We start from the raw sequence: 24036 nt of genomic DNA on the forward strand, positions 1-24036 counted from the left end.
CTGTACTATTTCAAGGGGGGGGGGGGGGGTTTATGGTTGAGAAGATTTCACCTTGTCTTGTCTTGGGTGTTGGTTTCCTTTTCTTGCTCTTTTCCATCTGTTCAGATTTCAGGACACTTCTGTTTTCTCATTGACATTTGATTGGCTTTCAGTTGATGGAGTCTAATCCAAATCTTTGTCAGAAGGATACTGGATTCCTGCTAGCACCAAGTAGCAGCTGTGATGTCACACAAGAAAACAGTGTTGTCTGCCTCTATCTGCTGGTAGGAGGAAATAACCCACTTGTCAGGGCTGGACTGCTGTAGCAGGACTAATAGAAAGGAAATTTAACATGTAAGGAAACTTTTCCTTATTCTTTGAACTCCATATCCGTCCAGAAGAATGTGGTTTTTCTCTCCAACCAGCAGATGGAAGCAAAGAACAAAAACTTCACTCTACTAGTGGTACATAAGACAGTGTGCCACTTGCAGTTGCTCAGTATTCTCTCTGCAGCACATGGTTGAGGTGCAAACCCTGCAGTTGATTTACAGAAAGCAGTTTAGAAGAAGAAAAAGCCAAATTGCTACCCGTCTCCCCTTGATGGAGTAGGGGCGAGCAGTGCCAGTGCTCTGGTGTAGGGGGGATTTGATAGCCAGTGGTCTGGCTCCCTCATTTCCTGACCACCTTACTCTTTACTGGACAATCCCCTGTTTTAGATCAAAGAAGTATATTGGCCTTACTTTATTATTGGAAGAGGCTTGGATCAGGGGGATTCTGATCCTTTTAATGCAAAAAAAAAAAAAAAACAGGTTGGGAGGGTAGCATTGGTGCAGCTCCATTGACTATGTGGAGGAGGGAGGCTGGGCTGAGGGTCATCTCGTGTGTGCAGCAGTGATTTTTGCCTGGAGACTGCAGCTGCCGGCAGTGAGCATGATCGTGCATGTCTCCCGATGGTGGCCCTCGCTGAGTATGGGAAAAGCTGCAGTGTGTAGAGCTTGCTGTTCCAAGCTGTGGCCTTGTGGGTGGCAGGGAAGGTTGCTCGGGAGTTGCTGGTACCTTGGCTGAAGGAAAGAAGACAGTGAGCAGGAAACAGGCATCACGATCTGAGATAAGCAGTGCTGCTTTGCCTTGCAGCATGGGAACCATGTCCATTTTGACTCCTCTTTCCGCAGATCATGCAGCTTCTCTTCCAGTTTTGTCCCTGGCAGGGGAGACATTGGAAAGTGCCCAGGAGGATTCTGAGGAGGCCAAGGATTAATTAGGCAGGGGTGGGCAATTCCGGTCCTCGAGGGCTGCAAACCGGTTGGGTTTTAAGGATATCCCTAATAAATATGCATGAAAAAGATTTACATATGACTGAGGCAGAGTGCATGCAAATCTCTCTCGTGCATATTTATTAGGGATATCCTGAAAACCCAACTAGTTTGCGGCCCTTGAGGACTGGAATTGCCCATCCCTTAATTAGAGGGAGAATCTGAAGCAGGATAGGCTTTTTCCACTGAATTTGTGCTGTTAATGCACAAAGTTTTTGACCAGAAAAAGAGCAGCAGAAAGGAATTCTTGATCCAAGGGGATTCCACACACCCCACCCCCCAAAGTATAGAAAGTAGCTGCTGGTGGGTGGGAACTGAGGGCCTGTCCACCCTTCTAAGAGAAAATGGCTTCCCAGCCCAGTTTGAGTTGTCGCCAGATTCAGGGGAGGACAGGAAGAAGACCCCATTCCCAGACCTTCAGGGGAGCGAGGACTTTGGCAGAGATCCTTGTGGCAGAGGGGGATGATCCAAAAGTGGTCAGGCTCTTTTGCAAGGAGGAATTATATTCTATAATCTTTCAGGTCCTGAAGGAGCTTGGAACAAAAGAGGTAGAAGTGGGATCAGCACTAGAGGGGGAAGACCACATTATGGAAGGACTTAGAGGACGTGCTAAGGCTTTTCCCTTCTACCATCTGTGATGAAGCTAGTGTTTAGGAAGTGGGGCACCTCTGAGGCTGGCTTGAAGATTGTAAGACACATGGAGAAGCGTTATCCATTGCTAAGATGGATACCTTTCGGTAGTGACAAAGAAAATCACCATCTCAGTCATAGGCTGTGCAGCTCCAAACGATTCTCAGGATTGAAAGATGGATCTCTAAAAACTGTTTGAGGTCTCTACATTGGGCATATGAGAGGTGGTGAATAGCTTCATGACGAAGGCCTGTTTGCGTTGAATTCAAAAGATTCCGATAGAGGGGCCAGAGAGAACTTTCAGTGAAGGAAGTGAAGCGTTTAGAGATTGGGTTAACCTTTATTGCAGGTTTGCTATATGACTTACTTCCTGTTTTGCCAGGAACTTGTCAGCTGTGTCGGCCAGAAAACCTCTTTAGTTGTGGACAGAAGTGAGCTGGTTGATATAGCTTATTTGGATTTTCAGAAGGCATTTGACAAAGTCTCACGAGAAGAGACTCAGGAAATTGTGAGGTCATGGGATCGGAAGGAGTGTCTTGTGGATTGGTAACTGGATAAAAGACAAAGTAGTTAGAGTACCCCAGGGATGTGGATTGGGACTTGTGCTATTTAGTATATTCATAAATGATCTGGAGCAAGGAATGAAGGTGTGAGGTGACCAAATTTGCAGATGACCCACAATTGTTTTGACTTGTTAAAATGTCAGTAAAGAACTGCAGAAGGACCTAGTGAAACTAGGAGACTGGGTTTCTAACTGGCAGATACAATTTAATGTGAACGAGTGCAAAATGCATATAGGGAAAAATAATCCCAACTACAAGTGCATAATGCTGGGTTCCATATTAAGTCATCACTTCGGACAAGGAGTTTGGAGTCCTGGCAGGCACTACTTTGAAATCTTTGGTTCGGTGTACGGCAGCAGTCATAAAGCAAATAGAATGTTAGGAATTATTTGGAAAGGAATAGAGAATAAAACTGAGAATATCATAATGTCTTTGTATAGATCCAAGATGCAACTAAACTTTGAATACTGTATGCACGTCTGGTCGCCACATCTTTAAAAAAAACAAAAACCAAAAAAACATGGCGAGAACAGAAAAGAGAAGGGCAATAAAAATGATAAAGGGGATGGAAAAGCTCCCATAAGGAAAAAGACTGAGAGGGGGATATGATTGAAATGTATAAAATATTGAGTGGTGGAAATGGTAAATAGGGAATAGAGCATTGGAACCAGGGGATGCTCCATGAAACTAGCAGCTGGCAGATTTAAAACATCATAGGAAGTATTTTTTCACTCAACACACGATCAAGCCATGGAATCTGTTACCATAGGGAAATGGTCAAGGCAGCTAAGATAGTGGGGTTCAAAAGAGGAAAAGTCCATAAACAGTTAATAGCCAGGTAGATTTGCAAAAGCAAGCACTTAACCCTGGGAGTGTTCTATAAGAAATAGATCAACTATTGGGGATCTGATGGTACTTGTGACCCGGACTGACCACTGTTGGAAGTAGAATGCTGGGCTCGATGGACCTTGGTCTGACCCAGCATGGAATTCCTTATGTTCTTAAGTTCTATTTGAGCTGAGGAAGGGAGTATTAGCTCCCAAAAACTAGCCAAGAAATGTATTAGCCCAATAAAGAGATCAACTTATTTTATTTCCATTTGTTAACCTGTTTCCATTCTTAAATACAGACTGCATTTTCTCTTAGCCTCTTATGAATATATAATCTTTTTTGACATTTCTTGATGCTTTTTGCCATTTCTTAGGGATTAAAATGGTATTCCAGCATTTTTAGGACACTTTTTTTTTGTGCTCAGTAAGGCTGATAGCCAAAGTTACTACCAGAAAAATCATGAAGCAGCACAACTTTTTAGGTGTTTATGGGATGCCCATTTTTAAGGTATGTTTTCTCTCTGGCTATGCTTGCCTTCAGAAGTATTAGAGGGGGTTTTTTTCACTGCTCCAGAGTATATGTGCAAGGGTTCTAGCATCTTTATACCTCCAGCATGTTCAAGAGTTGTCCGTTCCTTCTTTGAATAGGTTTATTTGGGATCTGGTATCTGCAGTACTTTTGAATTGGCTTTGCTCTGACTTGTAGGACCTTCCTGGTGACTGGCAATAATATGATCCCAGCTTCTATTTGAGTTTGTTTTGTAGTTTATTAACCCATTGAAATTTCAGTTTCAGGTATAGGTTGTCAAGTGTAACTTCTGAAAAGTATAGAACCAAGATACTGCCATATTCTAAAATTTTCTTGTATTGCTTTGGTGTAGCAAAATTCAGCTAATGATTTGGAACCTAATTGTAGGTCCTTGCTCATTTAAAAAAAAAAAAGTTTGAAATATTTATTATTAGCAAACGAATAAAAATTGTTGGATGACTGGATAAGATGGCTTATTTTCCCATTAATCCTGGTGTTTCAGCGTGAGTGAAAAATATTTCCAAAAAGTATAATTTATTTTTAAGACATGGCATGTAGCGTTGGAAATAGTTTTGAGATTAACTGCTGTAAGGGCTGTGGTTTTCAGAGTCCATGCTTTACACTACTTTTCATCTGACTCCAAGGACACATTTCTATCTGCATTGAAAATTAGTAACAGTTTTTTTTTTTCCAGGACAACAAGGACCGACACAAGACTATTCAAAGGCGTGGGAGGAATATTACAAGAAACAGGGTATGTTGTTTTTTTGTTTGTTTTGTTTGTTTTTTCTCTGCCTTAAGAATATTTGGAAAACTCCTGGTTTTAATTTCCCATATTGAAAGTCCCATTGAGAGCTTACAGGCAACCCACATTGATCAAAAAGTTAAAGGCAAATAAGATAGCAGAACACTTTATGAATTTGTTTTAAGTTCTGTCCGTGATATAGCCTACCAGGTATATATAATGCTATTTATAAGGCTGATTAGATGAATGGGTTATGTTCACCAACCAGCAGATGGGAGACAGAGAACAAGCTTGCAGACATCCTCTTAATTGCATCCATGCTGACCTAAGCCCCTCAGTATTCTGTCTCCAGCATATGTTAGGTGAGCATCTCATGTTGTGAAGTACGATCTGGTAGGTTGGGTGAACAGGAGGAAAAGATTTTATGTTGGGCAGCTCCTGAAGTGAAAGATTATTTATATATCTCTCCCTCCATGGAACATAGCCCTGGATCTATGGAATGTGGCTTGCTCCCTTGGTTGAGCATTGCTGAGGGCCAAGGTTTGGGTGACAGGCTCTGAGGCTTCTAGGGGACAGGTCTATGAATATGATGTGTTCATCCCAGGACCGTAATAGCTTTTGTGAGTCATGGAGATTCAAAGCAGGATGGTCCTTCAGTTCTCAGCACTCTGTTCTTTGGCAGATTCCAGCCTTTTCGTACAACAAAAAGAGGAAGTATGTAAAGTTCTTCCATGGTTGCCAGTATCTTCTTGTAGTTCACAGAGTGCATGGGGACCCAATCTCTGATTCAAGCGAGAGGTGGACACCTGACTTAGTTCTATTGGAATTGGGTCTGTATTACGACAGATCAGTGGGTACTGGAGATAATCCGAGAAGGTTATGCTTGGAATTCCATTGCCCAATTTCAGAAGCTGTTATGGTTTCCCCTCTTGTCACTCCGACAGGAAGGCAGTAACATAGAAATGATGGCAGAAAAGGACCAGTGGTCCATCCAGTCTGCCCAGCAAGCTCATGGCAGCCTCCACCGTGCCATACAAGTCACCCCCATACTTATCAGATTCCCGGCATGGACTTTGCTGCTGAAGCAGCTGAAAGGCAGCGTGTGCAGGAAGCCAAGCGTGGCGGTGACAGCCTATGCTCTCTCCCCCCGCAGCTGGAGACAGTCTCTCTACTCAGCCGGTAAGCGCTGAGCCCAGGTAAGTAAAGAACTCCGATGATTCAGAGACGTAGAAGGGCTTCAGTTAGTCTTTCCTCTGATCTCCTTGCTTGGCGACCTGTAGTGACGGTCCCGATCCCATTGTGGCAAGGAAAGGGGGTTTCCCAAGCGAGTTGAGCAGCCCCTCACCCCGATGGGCTAGGCCCCGTTTCAGACTCGGTTGGCACTCCACGTGGCAGGCCGCAACAGCGCCATCTTGCGTGCGGTTTTGTGCGGCGCCATTTTCCTACACTTTCCGTCTGTACGCAATGTGCGGGCCGGCCCTATTGGGCACCTAACGAGCGCACAGGTGGGCACACTCCCAGGCACAGACATTTGCACATAACCAGGTGCCTTTACTTACGTGCGTTGGGGCAGAATTGGCGCACTCAAGCTCAGGCGCTAACCAGCTGAACACACAGGCTGCAGTAACTATGGCTCCGGCAACTAAACAGCACAAGTGACACTCCCTTTGTGCCACCTGCTATATTAGGGCCGCAAAGTCTGACCTAGAATCCTTCCTGTGTCAGCACTATGAGGAAGCCCAGGGAGGGCTGGATTCTCAGAACTTCTCCAAGCCCAGTCCTTCCCAGTCGGAGGATGGGTCAGTCACAACCTTATCTGATAGCACCTCGGATCTAAGCAATCCTGGGGCTGCGTCCTCCTCAGGAGAGGGCAGTTCAGCAGCCCCTATCCCAGTTCCTCCTGGGCTAGGTATGGACCTGGCAATCTTTTCTTGATTGGGAAAAGCTAGCCAGTAAGTGGGGTGAATCTCCAATGCCTTGTCTACTGGAAGATAAAAAGGTCACAGCGCCCCTCAACTATGAGGGGTCAGGCCAGGGGCTCCCAGCGCTTCTGGCCCTACAGAAACTTGCCGTTTCAGACATCTCAGCCCTCTGGAAGGTCTGTCCTTTTGCAACCAACCACCAAAAAGAGGAACTGGGTCGGGCTCTGGTTCGACTCTAACTTCCCAATGAAGTTTGGCCGACCCATCCACGGAACGAGGAGATAGGAGGTGGACTATCCCTCTTCTATCAGAGGTGGGTTGAGATCACGTTGGACAAGTGGGTACTGGACAATAATACAAGAAGGATACACCGTAGAATTTCGCAGCATCCTTCGGGACATGTTCATGACATCACCTTGCTACTCCCAGCACAAAAAATTGGCAGTGGAATCCACACTGGTAAGGCTCCTCAGTTTGAGGGCTATAACCCCGGTACCTACACCCCAGGAAAATATAGGGCGTTATTCCATCATACCCAAGAAGGAGGGTTCATTTCTGCCCCATCCTAGATCTCAAGAGCATCAGTCGTCGTCTGCAGGTAATCCACTTCCGCATGGGAACGCTTTGCTCCATCATGGCCATACAAACGGGAGAGTTCTTGGAACCCACTGTCTCAAAACTACTCGATTCACCTCCATCTACCAATGGAAGTATGGTCTCTGCTCCAGTGGTGGCTACAGGAAGTGTATCTAAGCAAGGGTGTAAGCCTGTCCCCCGAACTGGCTATTCCTCATGACTAACGCTAGCCTCCGAGGTTGGGGAGCCCACTGTCAGGAATTGATAACCCAGGGGTGATGGACCAAGGAAGAGGCGCGCTGGAACATAAACTGCCTGGAAGCCCGAGCGGGTAGATTAGTGTGTGAACAATTCTGCCACAGGCTCTGGGAACAAGCAGTCCACGTGATGTTGGACAGTGCAACAACGGTAGCCTACATCAACTACCAGGGAGGAACCAAAGGCCACCAAGTGTCTCTGGAGATAGAGACCCCCTTATGGAATGGGCGGAGCTAAATCTACAAGGGATTTTGGCCTCCCACATCGCGGGAAAAGACGTCAGAGCAGACTTCCTCAGCAGGGAAGATCCCCCGATTCTTTAGTCGCAGAAGAGATCAGCACTCCCAAGGAATCAACGCCTTATCCAGACCTGGCCAGTGGAGGTCTTTCTTTACACCTTTCCTCTGTGGCCTCTGCTGGGCAAGGTCATTCACAAGATCGATCGCCACAGAGGATTAGTCCTTCTAGTGGCCCCGGATTGGCCCAGGCGCCCGTGGTTTGCAGACCTGCAGCGGCTTCTGGTGGAGAGTTCCCTATGCCTCCCCCCCACACAGGGACCTTTTCCAACAAGGGTCTGATCCTTCACCAGGACCTGACTGTTTTGTCTTACGATCTGGCCCTTGAGAGGGCTCACCTGACGAAGCGTGGATATTCGGCAGCTGTGATTGCTACCTTGCTCTGCATGTGGAAGTTCTTGACATCCCTGGCATTCGTGAGGATCTGGAGAGTATTTGAGGCCTGGTGCGAGGTACGTGGGGGCCCCTTGGATGACCAAGATCCCCATGATTCTGAAATTCTTACATGAAGGTCCAGGTGGTGGCGCTCTCCTGTTTCAGAGGCGAGGTGAACAGAGCCTGTCTGTCGACGCATCTGGACTTGGCCAATTTCCTAAAAGGAGTTAAACACCTCTGACCACCCTTAAAGTGGCCAGTCCCCCTATGGAACCTCAATCTAGTATTGGACTTCTTGGCAGGGCCTTCCTTTCGACCGCTGTGTGCTGTCTCTATGCTTGCTAACGCTGGAGACTGTATTCTTGGGGGTGATATGCTCGGTTCGTCACATCTCTGAACTACAGGCGCTGTCATGTGGGGAGCCATTCCTCCGACTGACTCCAGGAATGTTGCAGCTTTGTGCCATCCCTTTCTTCTTGCCAAAGGTAATCTCGGAGTTTCACCTGAACCAATCCATTTCCTTACCGTCCCTAGATAGACGCAAGGACTCTGAAGACTACTGCCTCCTACGCCACTTAAACGTCAGTAGGCTGTTAGTACAGTACCTAGAATGTACAGAACCGGTGTGCAAGACAGATCGCTGGTTTGTTCACAGTGGAAGGAAAAAAGGCGAAGCAGCTTCACGAGATACCATAGCCTGCTGGATCAAGGAAGTGATCACAGGAGCTTATGTAGAAGCAGGGAAGCCTTTACACCTCCAGGTTAAGGCTCATTCCACTAGGGCTCAGGCAGTATCCTGAGTGGAAGCTAAGATGCTGTCTCTTGTCGACATTTGCCGAGCAGAGACGTGGTCTTCCTTGCACACCTCCAGGTTCTATCGCTTGGACGTCCAAGCCCAAGAGGATGCAGTCTTTGCGAGAATGGTATTAACTGGACCACGGGCAGCCTCCTGCCCTGTCCGGGAGTAGCTTTTATACATTCCATTGGTCCTGAGTCCATCTGGCTACATGCTAGGAGATGGAGAAATTACTTACCTGATAATTTCGTTTTCCTTAGTGTAGACAGACAGATTCAGTATCCCGCCCACTGCTGCCCATGAACAGTGCCAAGGAATTACACATGAATCTTGTTCCCAAAAGGATTATGGGTAAGCCATCTCCCTATCTCTAGATCTGTGCTTCTATAATATTGCTGGGATTCAGTGCTTATGTTTGAATACAGTTACGGTCACGAGTCTTTAATCGAGTCTTTCAATAGTAAGTTCACAGTGGCTTTTGAAGAGAATACTGAATGGCTGAGGTCACTGCAGGGGTATGATTAGGGTGACGTCAGCTTTGAAACCTGACTCAGTCTCTATCTGCTAGCAGGGGAGCACATAACCCATTGGTCCTGAGTCCATCTGATTACACTAAGGAAAACAATTATCAGGTAAGTAATTTCTCCATTTCCTTTTCCCCCTGCCATTGAAGCAGATAGCAATGATGGAGTTGTATCAACAGTATGAAGGCTTATTGGTTAAGGGTAGTAACCGCCACACCAGCAAGTTACCCCCATAACTAATTTCTTAATTTCCATCCTCTAGCCTTTAGGTGTCCACAGTGTTTATCCCATGCCCCTTTGAAATCTTTCACTGTTTTTGCCTTCACCTCCTCCTCTGGAAGGGCATTCCAGGCATCCACCACCCTCTCTGTGAAGAAATATTTCCTGATGTTGGTTCTGAGTAATCCTCCCTGTAGTTTCATTTCATGATCCCTAGTTTCTACTGATTTCTTTCCAACTGAAAAGGTTTGTTTGTGCATCATAAAAACCTTTCAGATATCTGAAGGTCTGTATCATATCTCCCCTGTTCCTCCTCTTTTCCAGGGTATACATATTTAGGTCCTTCAATCTTTCTTCATAGGTCATTTGGAGTTCCCCTACCATTTTGGTCACCCTTCTTTGCACTGCCTCGATTCTGTCTCTATCCCTTTTGAGATATGGTCTCGAGAACTGAACACAGTACTCCAGGTGAGACCTCACCAAGGATCTGTATCAAGGGGATTATCACCTCCTTTTTCTTACTAGTTTTTCCTCTCTGCACCTCAGCATTCTTCTGGCTTTAGCTTATCGCTATGCACATTGCTTTGTTGTCTTCAGATAACTAGACAGTATCACCCCAAGGTCCCTCTCTTTATGCACAACAGCCCTTCTTCACACCCCATCACATACAGCTCTGCAATTCTTGGCCATGGAACAACTTCTCAGTCTCCGGGCTGTGGTGCCAGGTCCCAGTGTGGTCAGAGCCAGTATTCTGTTTATTTTATCCTCCCAAAGGAGGATGGTTTATATCTGTGGATTGGCAGGCTATACATTTTATAAATAAGTATATAAATAAATCTCATCTTGGATTTGAAGCAGGTCAACAAACTCCTCAAGGTGTTCTCTTTCGGATGGAGATGTTGAGCATTATCATGGCAGTGAGGCTGGGGAATTCCTAACATCTCTGGATCTTACGGAGGCTTGCCATTGTATTTCTGTTGAAATTTCATCAAAATTCCTACAGTTTGCTGTTTTTGAGAGGTCATTTCCAGTTCCATGCTCTTCCCTTTGGTTTAGTTATGTCTTCACAAACCTTTTTGAAGGTGATGGTAGTCAGGGCAGCGGCTCTGCAAAAGGAAGGAATTTTAGTTCATCCTTATCTGGACAATTGGCTCATCAGGCAGTGTCAGAGCCGGAGAGCATTTCAGCCACTAGAAAGGTAGTCTAGTTACTGCAGAGTCTAGGATGGGTCGTGATCTAGAGCAGTTTACTGCCCTTGACAAAAACTGGAGTGCAAAGCTGTCAGGTCCATCCAATGGACTAAAGATTTTGCAGGCTTCAGCAGCAGGTTTGTTCCTTGCTGTTAGCCAAGCTTCTGATGGTTTGGCATTAGCATTGGATCTAGTCCCTTGAGCGAAAGCACACATGAGATTTCTTCAGAGAGTTCTGTCCCTGTTGGATCATCAGTCTCAGGATTACTAGAAGAGGTTGCCATTGCCGAATTCTGTTCAGGCAAGCTTGGGATGATGACTGGTTCCTAGGAATTTGTTTATCGGGGTGGACATCCACCTTCCTGCTTGGGTGATAACATGCCAGCCTTAGGAGCTGGGGAGCCCATTGCATGGATCAGGTTGCTCAGGGTGTATGGTTGAAGGAGGATCAAGAGTGATTTGTCTGGCTCTGCAGAGATTTGTTATCCATCCGAAAAATCAAGCAGTGAGAATGCCTTACAGTGCCATGGCGGTGGCTTATGTGAATCATTAATGGGGACAGAGTCAACAGGTGTTGGAAGAACTAGATTTGTTAATTCACTGGGCGGAGGAGAAACTGATTTTAGTCTCTCATATTGCTGAGTGGAGGATGTTAAGGCAGATTTCCTCAACTACAATGTAGCTGATCCCGGTGATTGATCATTGTCATTAGAGGCTTTTGATTTGTGGGAGTGCCCTCTGAAGGCATCGGACAAGAATCTAAAGGTGTATAGGTTCTTCATTCGAAGGAATCAGATGTTATCCAATTTAGATGCTTTGGTTCAGCATTGGCCAGAGGAGGAGCTATACGTGTTACTTCCTGTACTTTAGGTGGTAAGAATCATTGAAAATTGCTTCACATCAGGGGCTAGTAATTCTGGTATCTGTGGACACTGACCAAGGTATCTGTTGTTGGTCGGAGAGCTGGTAGGTTTTCCCTGGCGCAAGGATCTGCTGTGTCAGGGTTCCCTTCTTCATGAGGATCCGAATCAGTTCTGTCTTTATGGCTTGACTTTTGGGGCCGATGTAAGGTACGCTGAAGCTGCTACGGGTTTGTGCGTGCCTATACGCACGTTTTCCTGCACAGTCCTATATGGTGATGTAATAAGGGTTTTGTGCATGGGAAAAAAAGCGTGTATGAACGTGCCTACAGACCTGCGGTTTTTCCTGCGCAAATGCATGCTAACGACGAGCAAAGGAGGCGATTAGCCAATCATAAGGCAATGCAGGGAGCCGTGCTAATGCTTGTGAGGGTTTTTACAGCCACAGTCAGGGCACAAGTTAAGTGTCAGCGTCGACTCGGGGGGCGCCTATATCAGCATCCGAGCATCCTGAAAACCACCTACGGTAGCTGAGCGCCTATCTCAGTGTCCGAGTGGCCAGTTTAGTAGGTAAATGCTTCCCTGGGTGCTTTTCCCAATGTCAGAGCAGCCAGATTTGTGACCAGCTGAGCGCCAAGATTAGCTAGGCACCTTTCTGGGCGCCCGTTCGTATAGATTCGTGACCAAGTGCCTAGCTCAGCACCTGAGCGGCAACATTTACTAGACGCTTTCTGGGCATCAGTGTCCATATTTGCTCCTGGCTGAGTGCCCATGTCAGCACCCGAGCATCCAGGTTGGTGCCCAACTGAGCCACCTATCTCATTGCTATGCCAGTGTGAATTAGCATCCATGAAAATATTTGCTTGTTTTCTGATTCACAGTTATTTGAAATTTTAAAAATACTTTCACTTAATAGGGAGACCCATTTGCTTACTCGCTTTTATGAAGGGTTATACTGGCAGGCTGAGATCAGCATGGATGCCTATAAGAGGTGGTCAGTAGCCTGTTCTGTCTCTATCTGCTGGGCATAACCCATTCATCTGGACTGGTCTGGCTGGATTAAAGGAAAGGAATTTATCAGGTAAGATTAAATTCTCCATTTCCTAAGTGCAGCAATCGACTTCAGAACTAATTTATAGATCTTGTTAGTCTCATTATAGATGCCTTGATTTTGAGTGTGTCATCTTTTAGTTTTTAGTCTGGCAGTTTGCACCATTTTTAATTTTTGTTCTAGTTTAGGCTGCAGGTTTAAGATGCTCTATCAAATGAGCTGGCAGGAAAAGTAGCATGACTTGGCTATGCAGAAGAGACTCTCATTTTATATTATATAATCATAAGTCATACATTTTTCTTAATTGTAGTCTACAAATAAGACGTAACTGACTTATTTTAGGATATAGGTTTAACATATTTCAAGATTTGTCATGTAGAACATCTTACCTCCAGATTCTGTCAAGTAGGATGAATCAACCATATGTGACTTCATCCTAACAGCACTGATTGGGTTGTGCTTGCAGAGCTCAGAAAAACCTAGAAAGTTTTTCTGTGTATGCACTGGAATTCCTGCTATGCTGCCTGTGCATGAGCCTCCTGAGTGTTTTTTAGTCTGTCCTAGCAAACTAGACATCCGCAAGTAGTCTTGTCACATCTTCTTTGCAATTGCACAGGTCCTTGGTGAGGCCTCACCTGAAGTACTGTGCTCAGTTCTGGAGACCGTATCTCCGAAGGGACAGAGACAGGATGGAGGCGGTCCAGAGAAGGGCAACCAAAAAGGTGTATGGTCTTCATCGAATGCCTTATGAGGAGAGATTGAAGAATCTAAATATGTATACTCTGGAGGAAAGGAGGAGCAGGGGTGATATGATACAGACCTTCAGATACTTGAAAGGTTTTAATGATCCAAAGTCAACGACAAACCATTTCCATTGCAAAACAATCTGCAGAACCAGGGGTCACGATTTAAAACTCCAGGGAGGAAGACTCAGAACCAATGTCAGGAAGTATTTCTTCACGGAGAGGATGGTGGATGCCTGGAATGCCCTTCCGGAGGAAGTGGTGAAGACTAAAACTGTGAAGGATTTCAAAGGGGCGTGGGATAAACACTGTGGCTCCATGAAGTCTTGAGGATGTGAATGAAGAGAAGAGGCATGGGGGTAGCTTGTGGGAATGACAGCTATTTACCTGGTGATTAATACCCTTATTCAATAAACATACACATGGTTAATGCGACGCCAACATTGCTCTATGCTTCGGCAAGAGGAAATTTGGGACAAAGGATTTGCATTCACAAATAAGAGTGGGAGTAGCTTGCTTGTTGCGGCGGTTACTACCCCAAACCAATTAAGCCTGATACTTCACTTTGAATACATATATAGGACAGCTCACTGCTTCAACGGCAGGGGGGGGGGATGAAAATAAGAGGATTTACATTCAGACAACTACCAACAAGGACTAAATTGTACAGGCTGGGTAAACAAGCGTAGGAGAAGCTTGCTTATTGCAGCAGTTACTACCCCTAGCCATTTAGACTTGATACTTCACTTTTATGCAGCTCCAGCACTGTCTCTACATCAGTGGCAGGGGTGGAAGGATATTAGAACCAAAAACGTTACCAAGAAGGGCCCTGACCTCAGCGGTCAGAGTAACAGATTAGTATGAGAAAAATAACTGTGAAAGCTTGCTGGGCAGACTGGATAGGCAGTTTGGTGTTCTTCTGCCGTCGTTTCTATGTTTCTGTGTATTTTCATTGCTTTATCTCTTTTGCCTTCTAAACTCTATTTTACAGTTTTCCTTTGAAGTCCCTTAAGAAAAGAAAAAAACAAATTCAAACTTGAATTTAATTTGACTGAATTTTCTTGTCTGGGTTTATGCTCTGCCCCTGTGAGCAAAAGATGGTGGCTTGAGACAACTGCCTAAACTGTTACTGCTGTCTGGGATATAACCATGTTGCTCCCAGTTGTAAGCACTATGGTAAAATGCCTCTTAAGAGCAAGAATCTACAAGGTTAAGGTGGACTTGCAAACATCCTCTTCCATGCATCCAGAACACACAGGTGAGAAGCCAGGGAACCTGCCTTGGAAATGCTTGACCAGCGATGCCCTTTCATGAGAGGAAAGACACTCTTCTGAAGGAGAAGTCCTGTAAAAAGTACAGAAAGGATCCAGTTTTGACAGACCTGAGCATGCAAATGAAAATGGTACAAGTATTCCTTTCAGTACTTTGTGCCTTCTGGCCTTCACCATAGGCCTCTATCAGGAAACTTTCTCCTGCAAAAGATCCCCTCCATGCATAGAAGTTTATCAGAGCAGGTTCCTCTGAGCAAGAGCTCTTGGCGCAGACATCAGCACTAACACATGCACATATCAGAACAGATAATTCTAGACCCACAGAAAAGTAGCTCTGCACCAGTCTTCAAATCTCTAGTAATAGTTGCTGAATCAGATGATTTCTCTCCAGGGCCACTTAGTTCACTGAGACAATATGAAAAACTGCTTTGAGCATTTTCCCAAAAATTCCTTCCAACACTTGCCTAAATCCACTCTACCAACAAATTGTTCCTATAGTAGAGGTTCTTCAAGTTCAGTCATCCTCTAGAGTCTAGAACATTACCCTGAGTTCTGGAATCAAAATTGGAAATAATCACTGACTTCCTTGATCCATTCAGGACAAATCTAAGAACTTCTCTGGCTTAGAAGATTTAATTTGCACATTTCCATTCTCTGAAGACCTCTAGGATGAATTTCCTCCTCCAACCAGTAAAGAGAATGCACTGATCAATCTTATGGATCTCTATCCAGAGTTATCTAGGAGCAGCTCCTTGTGCCCCCATTGGAATACCTTTTGAATACAGTCTTCATCAAAAAGATGTCCAAGGAAATAGCTTTTCTTCTCCAAGAAGACAGAGCCAAAAACTGACATTTTTGGATTATTCCAAATTCTAGATACCTCGAAGGTTACAGTGGCATAGCCAATTTGTCTTCTGAAAGAACTTCAAATTAGGTTATGATAGAATCCAATTTAATGTACTCCAAAGGCAAGAAAATTAGGTATTAAATAAGGATCAGTCCAGTCCTGGGTTTAATGTGGTTCAGCTTCTGTGTAGTGGAAGTGGCTCTTAAGGCAGAACTTTCTAAGGAACTCTCTAGTATTCCTCCAGGAAGATCTTGGACTAAAGTACCCTTTTTAAGGTGTAATGGTAAACTCCATGGTACAGTATATGCACTAGTGTCTTCAAAAGCTGAAACCTTTTGCTGATTCTCTAAACCAGGATGAGAAACTAAGTTTAATTGTTTGATGTACAGCATAAGGAAGTGAAAAAAATTAAATTAGATCAGTGTATGAAGCATTCAGCCCCTCAGCTTGTACCAGTCCTATAGCTGTTGGAGCTAGGAGAATAACTTAAGGTCATATGGCCTAAGAAGATGTTCATGATAGATTGGCTGATGTTCCTTTAAATGGTGAGAATTTATTTGGAGAAAAAGTCAAGGAAACTATAAATCTTAGACCATTGTTCCACTCTGCATACGGTACTTTCTTGAGCCACAGGAAAACACTGCTGCTTTTAAAAAAATATCTGTATCCTTATAGAAGGTGTTACCATCCAAACCAAAGTCACCAAAAGACTCTGTTCTCTCTCTGCTGGACAAGGAAGATTGGTTATGTGCTCTAGATGTTCATGAAAGTTTTGCCTCATTGTTCAGGGAGTACACTACCAATACAGTTATACCCTTCCTACTCTGCAGCTCCTAGAATATTCATCAAATACCTAGTGGTGGTAGCTGCTCACCAATGGAAACCAGGCATATTCATTTTCCCATACCTAGAGAATTGGCTGCTAAAAGCTACAACCCCAGAAAATGTGACCTTGTCTTTACCAGAAATTAATTTTACAACCATTTCAGCAGCTCCAGTTTATCAGAGCATTGATGGATACTACTGTAGGAAAGGTATTTCTATCTATTCAAAGTTTGATGGCCTTAATACATATTGCCCAAGTCCTAAAGAGCTGGACTTACTCATCAGCTTGTTCTATCATGATAATTTTAGGTCATGTGGCAGCTATAGTGCATGTAACACCTTTCACTTGGCTTCACATGTGTCATCTACAAGGGATGCTCAAACCTCAATGGGACAAAATAATTGTCATTTTCTTTTCAAATAAACATCTTAGGTTTCTCCCACCAAATTAAATGAGACACTAGCTATCAAGCTTGCCCAAAGCTCTACCATTCATTATCTTCAACATCAGATAACCCTAACTGCAGATGCATCAAACACGGAGAGGTGTTTACAGCAGCTTGGAAGGAAGAGCCAGATCAATTATTAACTCAGAGCAATTTCTAATGCTTTGAGAACCTTTTCTCATCTCGTCTCTGCACTTTTGAGTTCAGATTCAACAAAAAACCAAGTAGCAATATACTACATAAATGAGCAGGATCCTATCTCCTATGCAAGGAAAATAGGATATGGAAGTGGGCAATAGCCAAGCAAATAACCCTCCAGCAACTTGCTAGGAATTCAGATCAAAGCTGTTACCTAGAACATCATGAATGGTCCATCAGCCACATCTATCACCAGTGGATGTTCCTAAAGAGAGATCTTTTGCAACAGAAAGCAACTACAAGCTCAACATTCTGCTCTATAAAGCCTAGCATTTTCAGCTGGGCGACAAGACACATTTCTGCATCTGTTGGAGAAAGGACTACTATATGACTATCCCCCATTTCCCTTAATACAAAATACATCTCAAAATATCAGACAAAGCATTGGTGATATTGATAGCTCCATCCTGATCTCAACAGATATGGTATCCTCTACTTATTCATCTTGCCGCCATCCTTCCAATACAATTGCCAGATAGCCTTTCTGATAATGAAGGACCAAGAAAAGTTCCTTTAGATATCCACTCCCTGGTGCTTACAGCCTGGATGTTGCATGCCTCTTAAATCAGTTCATTTGGACTATTCACTGAAGTAGAAGAGAGATTGCTGATATCCAGAAAGGAATCTGCTCAAATCATTTCAAGTGGAAGAGATTATCCATCTGATGTATACGCAAAGATATCAACCCTTGTTCTTGCACTCCAGACTACCTGCTTCATTATTGTTTCACCTGTTCTTGTCAGGACTCTGTGCTGCTTCTATGAAAATGCATCTCTGCATTTTAGCACCATACCATGCACACACAGATGCTAAACCAATTTCCCTATAACCCTTAATATCCAGATTTATGGAAGGGTTATGGCATATCAAGCCACCTTTGATAGAACCACCAATAGCTTGTAATCTTATGAGATCCTGACCAACTAATGAAGTCTTTTTTTAAAGCCATTAATCTATTCACTTTAAATATCTAACCTGGAGGGTTCTTTTTCCCCAGTAATTGTAAAGTCAGCAAGAAGAATGTGCAAACTTCAATCACTAATTTCCTTTCCCCCATATTTGCAGTTCAACAATAGTTGTTTGAACACATCCATATTGCTTCCTGAAATTTCACATCAAATCAGTTGTCCTCCCTACATTCTTTAAGACCCATTCTCATAAAGAAGAATGGTATGGCAGTCTTAGACTGCCTTAGCCTACTATATATGTACATATACAAAGAGAAGTGTAAAACACCATATAATAAAAACTTTACAATATTGTGCAATAACATTTATTATTGAACCAACAACTGTAAACACATACACCATTAAAATATTAAAACACTCATTCAACCATTCACACTCATTAAGAACCAAACACCAATGACACAGAATATTTCTTACAATAAAGTGCAAATTCAATGTTTCACAATTTTTAATAGAGAAACACTCTAAAGTTGTCCCTGATGAAGCCCAGCTGAGGGCGAAACAAGGATCCGTTGTTGGACTGGATTACATGTGGATGGAGGAGTAGAGGGCTAATTTCCCCGGCAGAAATTGAGAAGTAGTGGATTGTTGTGAATAGCGCTGTGTGGTGCATGAAATCAGCACCACACGGATTGTAACCCGTTGGAGAATATAAAATATACAACAAACAATTATAATTAATTATAACTGGAAACTTTATGAAGAAGAGTGTTTCTCTATTAAAAATTGTGAAACATTGAATTTGCACTTTATTGTAAGAAATATACTGTGTCATTGGTGTTTGCTTAATGAGTGTGAATGGTTGAATGAGTGTTTTAATATTTTAATGGTGTATGTGTTTACAGTTCAATAATAAATGTTATTGCACAATATTGTATAGTTTTTATTATATGGTGTTTTACACTTCTCTTTGTATATGTACATGTGAATATTAGAGAAAGTGTGTTTTGATATATTCCCTATGCATTGTTTGCCTTAGCATACTATATAAACAGAACTTGACTATATTGTCAAGTGATGAAACTCTTTATCTCTTGCGACCTTAACAGAATTGGCCAATATCCAAGAGAACTCCTTTCCAGCTGGTTCACGGACTATATCCTTCTGCTCTTACTTAGCAGTTCAGCAACTAAAAGATAGTCATCAGAAAGGGCAATGGTAATATCAGTAGCACACCTCCACTCTCTTCCTGCTAACGAAATCTATAGAACTGTTACATGGCCTGCCCTGCTTTCCATCGCTGCCCACTGCTTTCTAGACAATATGTCCAGAAAGGACAGTGTTGCAAAATATATTCACTTCCTAGTCAACTCCCATGCTGCTTCTCATGGTTGCCAAAAAAAAAAATACAACTTTCACCTACTACAATCATCAGCCTTGGGATTCCCCATTTGTGTGGCTAATTCATCCTGCTTGTTGACAAAGAAATCTAAGCTGCTTACATATCATGGGGTTCTCTGTAAACAGAATCATATATACCCACATGTCTGCTGAGGGAGCTCACACACAGGCAGCGCAGGGATTCCCACACATGCTCAGGATGATGCCACCTACTTGTGTCTGATTATCATGTTATCTATGGAGAAATCCCATTACAGATAAGCAACTTAGTTTTCCAAGCGTTGAGTCTTGCTTTCCCTTTTTTTTTTTTTTTTTAAACTGAAACACTTGTGGGTTCTTTACTGTTCTTAGGGCAAGCAGTTCCTGCTCCTGGTGCTGCAGCCCCTCCAGCTGGTCAGCCAGATTACAGTGCAGCATGGGCAGAATACTACAGACAACAGGCTGCTTACTATGCTCAGACAAGTCCACAAGGAATACCACAACATCCTCCAGCACAACAGGTATAACAAAAAAAAATTACTTGCATGTTGATACTTTCATTCACACTTCCTATCTTGCATCTTTTGGGGTATGTCAGACTTTCTGTTTTTATTAATGAGAAAACAAAACTCTTTGAAGACTGGTAAACAGTTTTTACTTTGGGAGGGGTTTTATTTTTAATCATTTAGATAATTTGAGTGCAGCCCTGCACTGTTGATTTTTTTTTATTACAAATTTTCCCCCAGCCACGGTTTTGAAAACATGCCACATGCAACCACCATTTGTTAACCAACCTTTCTTTCTAGGATTCACTCCTGAGTAAGCTAGTTTCGAAAGATTTTCTTGTTAACTTTTTGTGTATCTTATGTATCTCTTCTGCACAGGGCCAATAATAAGAAGTGGACAATACAGTATTTGCTTCATTGTGTGGGGGAAAAAAACCTTTGTTAAATGTGTGGATACAGACGGCTTGATGAAGATCTTAATTTTGTTTGGTTTAAAAAATAGTGTTTTCAAAATGTACAAATCTATCATTACTGATAGGAGGTGATATTTCTGTGTAGAAATGAAAAAAATGGTTTGTTTTTAGTATTAGTGTAGATGTACACATTCCAGCAAATGTATTTGCAACTATTATGTGGTCAATGCTTTGTGATACAAATGTACTTTTCCAATGTATACTTTATCACTTTTAAATGCCTGTTTTGTGCTTTACAATAAATAATATGAAACCTCCTGTGTCGGTAAGTTGGATATGTGACTTAAAAGAAACACTGATATTTTTTTATTGGCAGCAGTTTGAAGTAAAGTACATACACAAGTATAAGTTTTACCCTACAGTCTGCCTCACATTTTGGAAAAACATATTTTGGTGTGTTTTTCCCCTGTAAAGTTAGTTGTAGGTGTAGGGTCATTTTATGGGTGGGTTTTTTTTGTTTTTTTTTAATATAACCAGTACCAAGTAGCATTGTCTTGTGTTTCTTTAAGAGAAAATGCATGTGTGCGGTGTGTAAAGATCTTTAGTATTTTCTTTCATTGCATTAACAATGAAACTTTCTTTATACATGACCGGTTTCAGTCTTGCAAACTACTGTAACAGTTAACCTTTTTGTTTGTTTTTTTTTTTTGATGTTTCAGAATAACTTTGAGCAGTTTTCATATAGTATGTGTGCTGTATAAGATTGCTTAATTTTAAGGATTAAATGAGGCAACTTATTTGCAGGGTTTTGCATCTTCTTAAATTTAGTACAGAGAAGTGAATGTAAGCTTTTATTTTTTTTCTAGTTATGAAAACTTGGCTTTGAGTTTTTGAGCTAACTTTAGCTGAAAGCTTTTTTTTTTTATAGTACAGATGAGCTGTTTTGTTTAAAAAAAAAATATTTCACTCAACAGGTTAGACTGTCTTTTTTTTTTTTTGTAACTATTATGAAACCATTTTTATTTTCAATGCCCATACTGACATTCTGATGAAATCCGTTGTTCGCTGCATATTTGCTGGCTCTTTGCATATACTGTGATAGAAATACAAATACAGTCTGTCTTGCCATTGTCTGTTGAAGTGCAGGTTTGATCCAGCCAGTATAGAACTAGCTCTATAGGGGGTGAGGAGGACTGTGCTCTATATCATCCTTGATTGTGTTCCTTCAAGGGGCATTGCACTGTAAGTACATCAGAATAACAGATTGACAAACTGCAACAATATCTTTTTGTCAATGTTCCACATAATGAAAATGCCATAACTTGTATGAATATTATGTTGGAATTACAGTGCTAATAGCTGGCAAATATAACTGCTTAATTTAGTAGACATTATCTGGGCTTTATGGGTAAGTATTTGAAATGTTTAGCTGTAGATGAAAGTAAACGCCTATTTTGTGTTTGTCAAAGCAATACAGTATTCACTGGTGCTCCAAAGGCAGTGTCATGTTTTTCAGTAAATGAAAATATGCATATGTTTAACATGTCAGTTTTGGAATTTTTCTTAGATGCAGAAGTTGTTTTGCTTGGAGACAGACATGTAGGCGTATTTGTTTTTTTATAAGTATGTATTGGATTGCTAACATTTTGGGGGCACCAGTTTTGTTGGTTTGATAGCTTCCTTGAAAGCAGGCTGCACAGAAAGAAGCAAATTTTAGTAGTTAAGGTTGAGAAAATTGCATTAGTTCAATATCCAGACATGTACTTTAGAAATGCATTCCTTGTATTTTAAAACCTGGTAAAAGTTCCTAGTTGTCCCTTTTTTATTTTTATTTTTTGACTTAGTTGCGGCTTTGAAAAACTTAACAGCTAGCAAAGTATGTTATTATTGAAAAGGGTAGAATATTTATGAAAATTAACCAGTTCAGATATTTTGCATGTCATTAAAAGATTGCTTCAGTTTAATTTGTAGCAAAATCCACCAAAAATGCCACTCATTTATGTTCTTAGCATAATTTGAAAATGGAGGCTGTTGATTTTAATTCATTTCAGGTCTAATATCTTAAATGCAAACAGTGAAAATATTTATACTTCACAGTGCCTTCCCAGACCTTCCACTTAGGTTCTGCTACAAAAATGCAACAGGTAAGCACAACCTAAGGAAGTGTATACATAAATGCAGTACATTATTGTTGTCCCTGTGAGATACTTGTGATTGTATAATCCAAAACAATCTAATGCTTTGCCCAAATGTTACTCTTGGTTTCATTGCAGTGGATCATTTAGGTTATATTCAGAATATGTTTCAATCAACATGCATTCAAGTTGCATTTATTGTCAGAACAGCTAAGTGGACTGCTGCAGTATATTTTTGAAACCGCTTGAGTAAATACTGATTTTTTTTCCTGCTCTTTTCAACTTAGCTTCAGGGTTTAGGAGCATTTATAGGTGGTGGGTTAGAAATTTCAACAGCCTTCACAAAATATTTTTGTTTTAGATATTTAAATTGGTAGACACTCTGTGGTCTTGTATACTTGAGACAGGTAGCTGATGGGTAAAAAGCAACCAGAGGAAACAAAAGCATGCAGTAGAAGTCTAATACTTAAATGTCTCATTTATGATAGCATTTGGAAAAGTAGTGCTTCCTAATAGTGCATGTACACTATGGAAATGTTATGACTAACCCTTTCCTGATCAATAGCAATCAGCATTTTCTGTTCTTACGTTAACATTGCATTATATTTTGCTAGGTTAAATGTTTTTTTGGATGCTTTTAAGTGGCACAGTGATAAGTTGAAAATATTAAGGAAGCAGCAGCATCAGTTTTTGTTCATGCTTTTATTTTTGAAATGTGCTGATCCTTTTTTAAAAATCCTGTTTATTTGTACTCTAAAAAAAATATTCAAAAACCCTGCCTTCATTTTCACACACAGTGCTGAAGATGCTGCAAGCACCAAATCATAGCTCATAGAATCAGGTCCTGAGATAGTTACTGCCCATAAGGAGGAATCCTTTGAGTGTATGCCATTGGTGAGCCGATGAGCATGGACCGTAGAAGGGCTCCATGTAGAAGGTAAAATTGGCAAAACAGAAATATGAAATGTATTCCCATACTATAGGGTATAACTTTTCTGTCTGATCACTTTTCATTCTTTATTCATTTGACCATAAATGTTCATAACTGTTACATTTTAAGTCATGTGACTAGCAGACAGCCTACTTTATTTGTATTTTTACAATATCAGGTTTAGAGACAGTATCTAATGGAGCAAAGTTCTACCTAATAATTCGTGTGAATTGTTTAACTTTAGTGTTAGATTCATAATTTTTCATAGTCAAGGAAACCTTTATTTGCTGTTTCTTAGATATTTTTTTCCCTTTCATACATTTTCTTGCTTAATTATTGGGATGCTGTTTTTTTTTTTCTTAATACCTTTACATTGAAAATATAGAAATGACAAAGGGATGAACCAGTTTGGTACTAGTAGACACAAGCAGAATACTTCAGTGGTTAATTTAGTTTAGTGTAGAAGCATAGTAATCTCTCTTCTCCCAAAGTGTAATGTGGGAGAGATGTTAGTGCACTATCAGCCATCAGGGAGCTTCAAAGAGACAGGTAGATATTGATAAACTAATAGATGTATGCAACTTTTAAGTGGTAGTGTTGTATACATTTTGGCACATGTAAACTTAGTATACTGGACAAACCACAGAATCTCATACCTGGTCAATGACTATAAGAGGACATGTTTACTAATATAGATTAAATCGGGCAATAATTCAGCACTTAGGATATGCTTAGCATGAAAGGGAAAACTGTAATCGTCTGTCAATGTGAAATTTA

The 24036-nt window shown here is 41.9% G+C and overlaps 1 protein-coding gene across 4 annotated transcripts in view; it reads left to right on the forward strand.

Moving 5' to 3' along the window:
• The window catches only part of FUBP1 (far upstream element binding protein 1), a 134343-nt gene extending 113830 nt beyond the window's left edge, over positions 1-20513 (forward strand). For all 4 annotated transcript variants that reach the window (XM_029617458.1, XM_029617456.1, XM_029617457.1 and 1 more), the window contains 3 exons: positions 4539-4598; positions 19647-19795; positions 20159-20513. In XM_029617458.1, coding sequence (XP_029473318.1) covers positions 4539-4598; positions 19647-19795; positions 20159-20167 — 218 coding nt within the window. In that variant the 3' untranslated portion in view covers positions 20168-20513. The remainder of the gene's footprint in view (positions 1-4538; positions 4599-19646; positions 19796-20158) is intronic.
• Positions 20514-24036: the final 3523 nt, after the last annotated feature.

The sequence above is a fragment of the Rhinatrema bivittatum genome, chromosome 10, assembly GCF_901001135.1.
Source record: "Rhinatrema bivittatum chromosome 10, aRhiBiv1.1, whole genome shotgun sequence".
Classification (NCBI taxonomy): Eukaryota; Metazoa; Chordata; class Amphibia; order Gymnophiona; family Rhinatrematidae; genus Rhinatrema; species Rhinatrema bivittatum.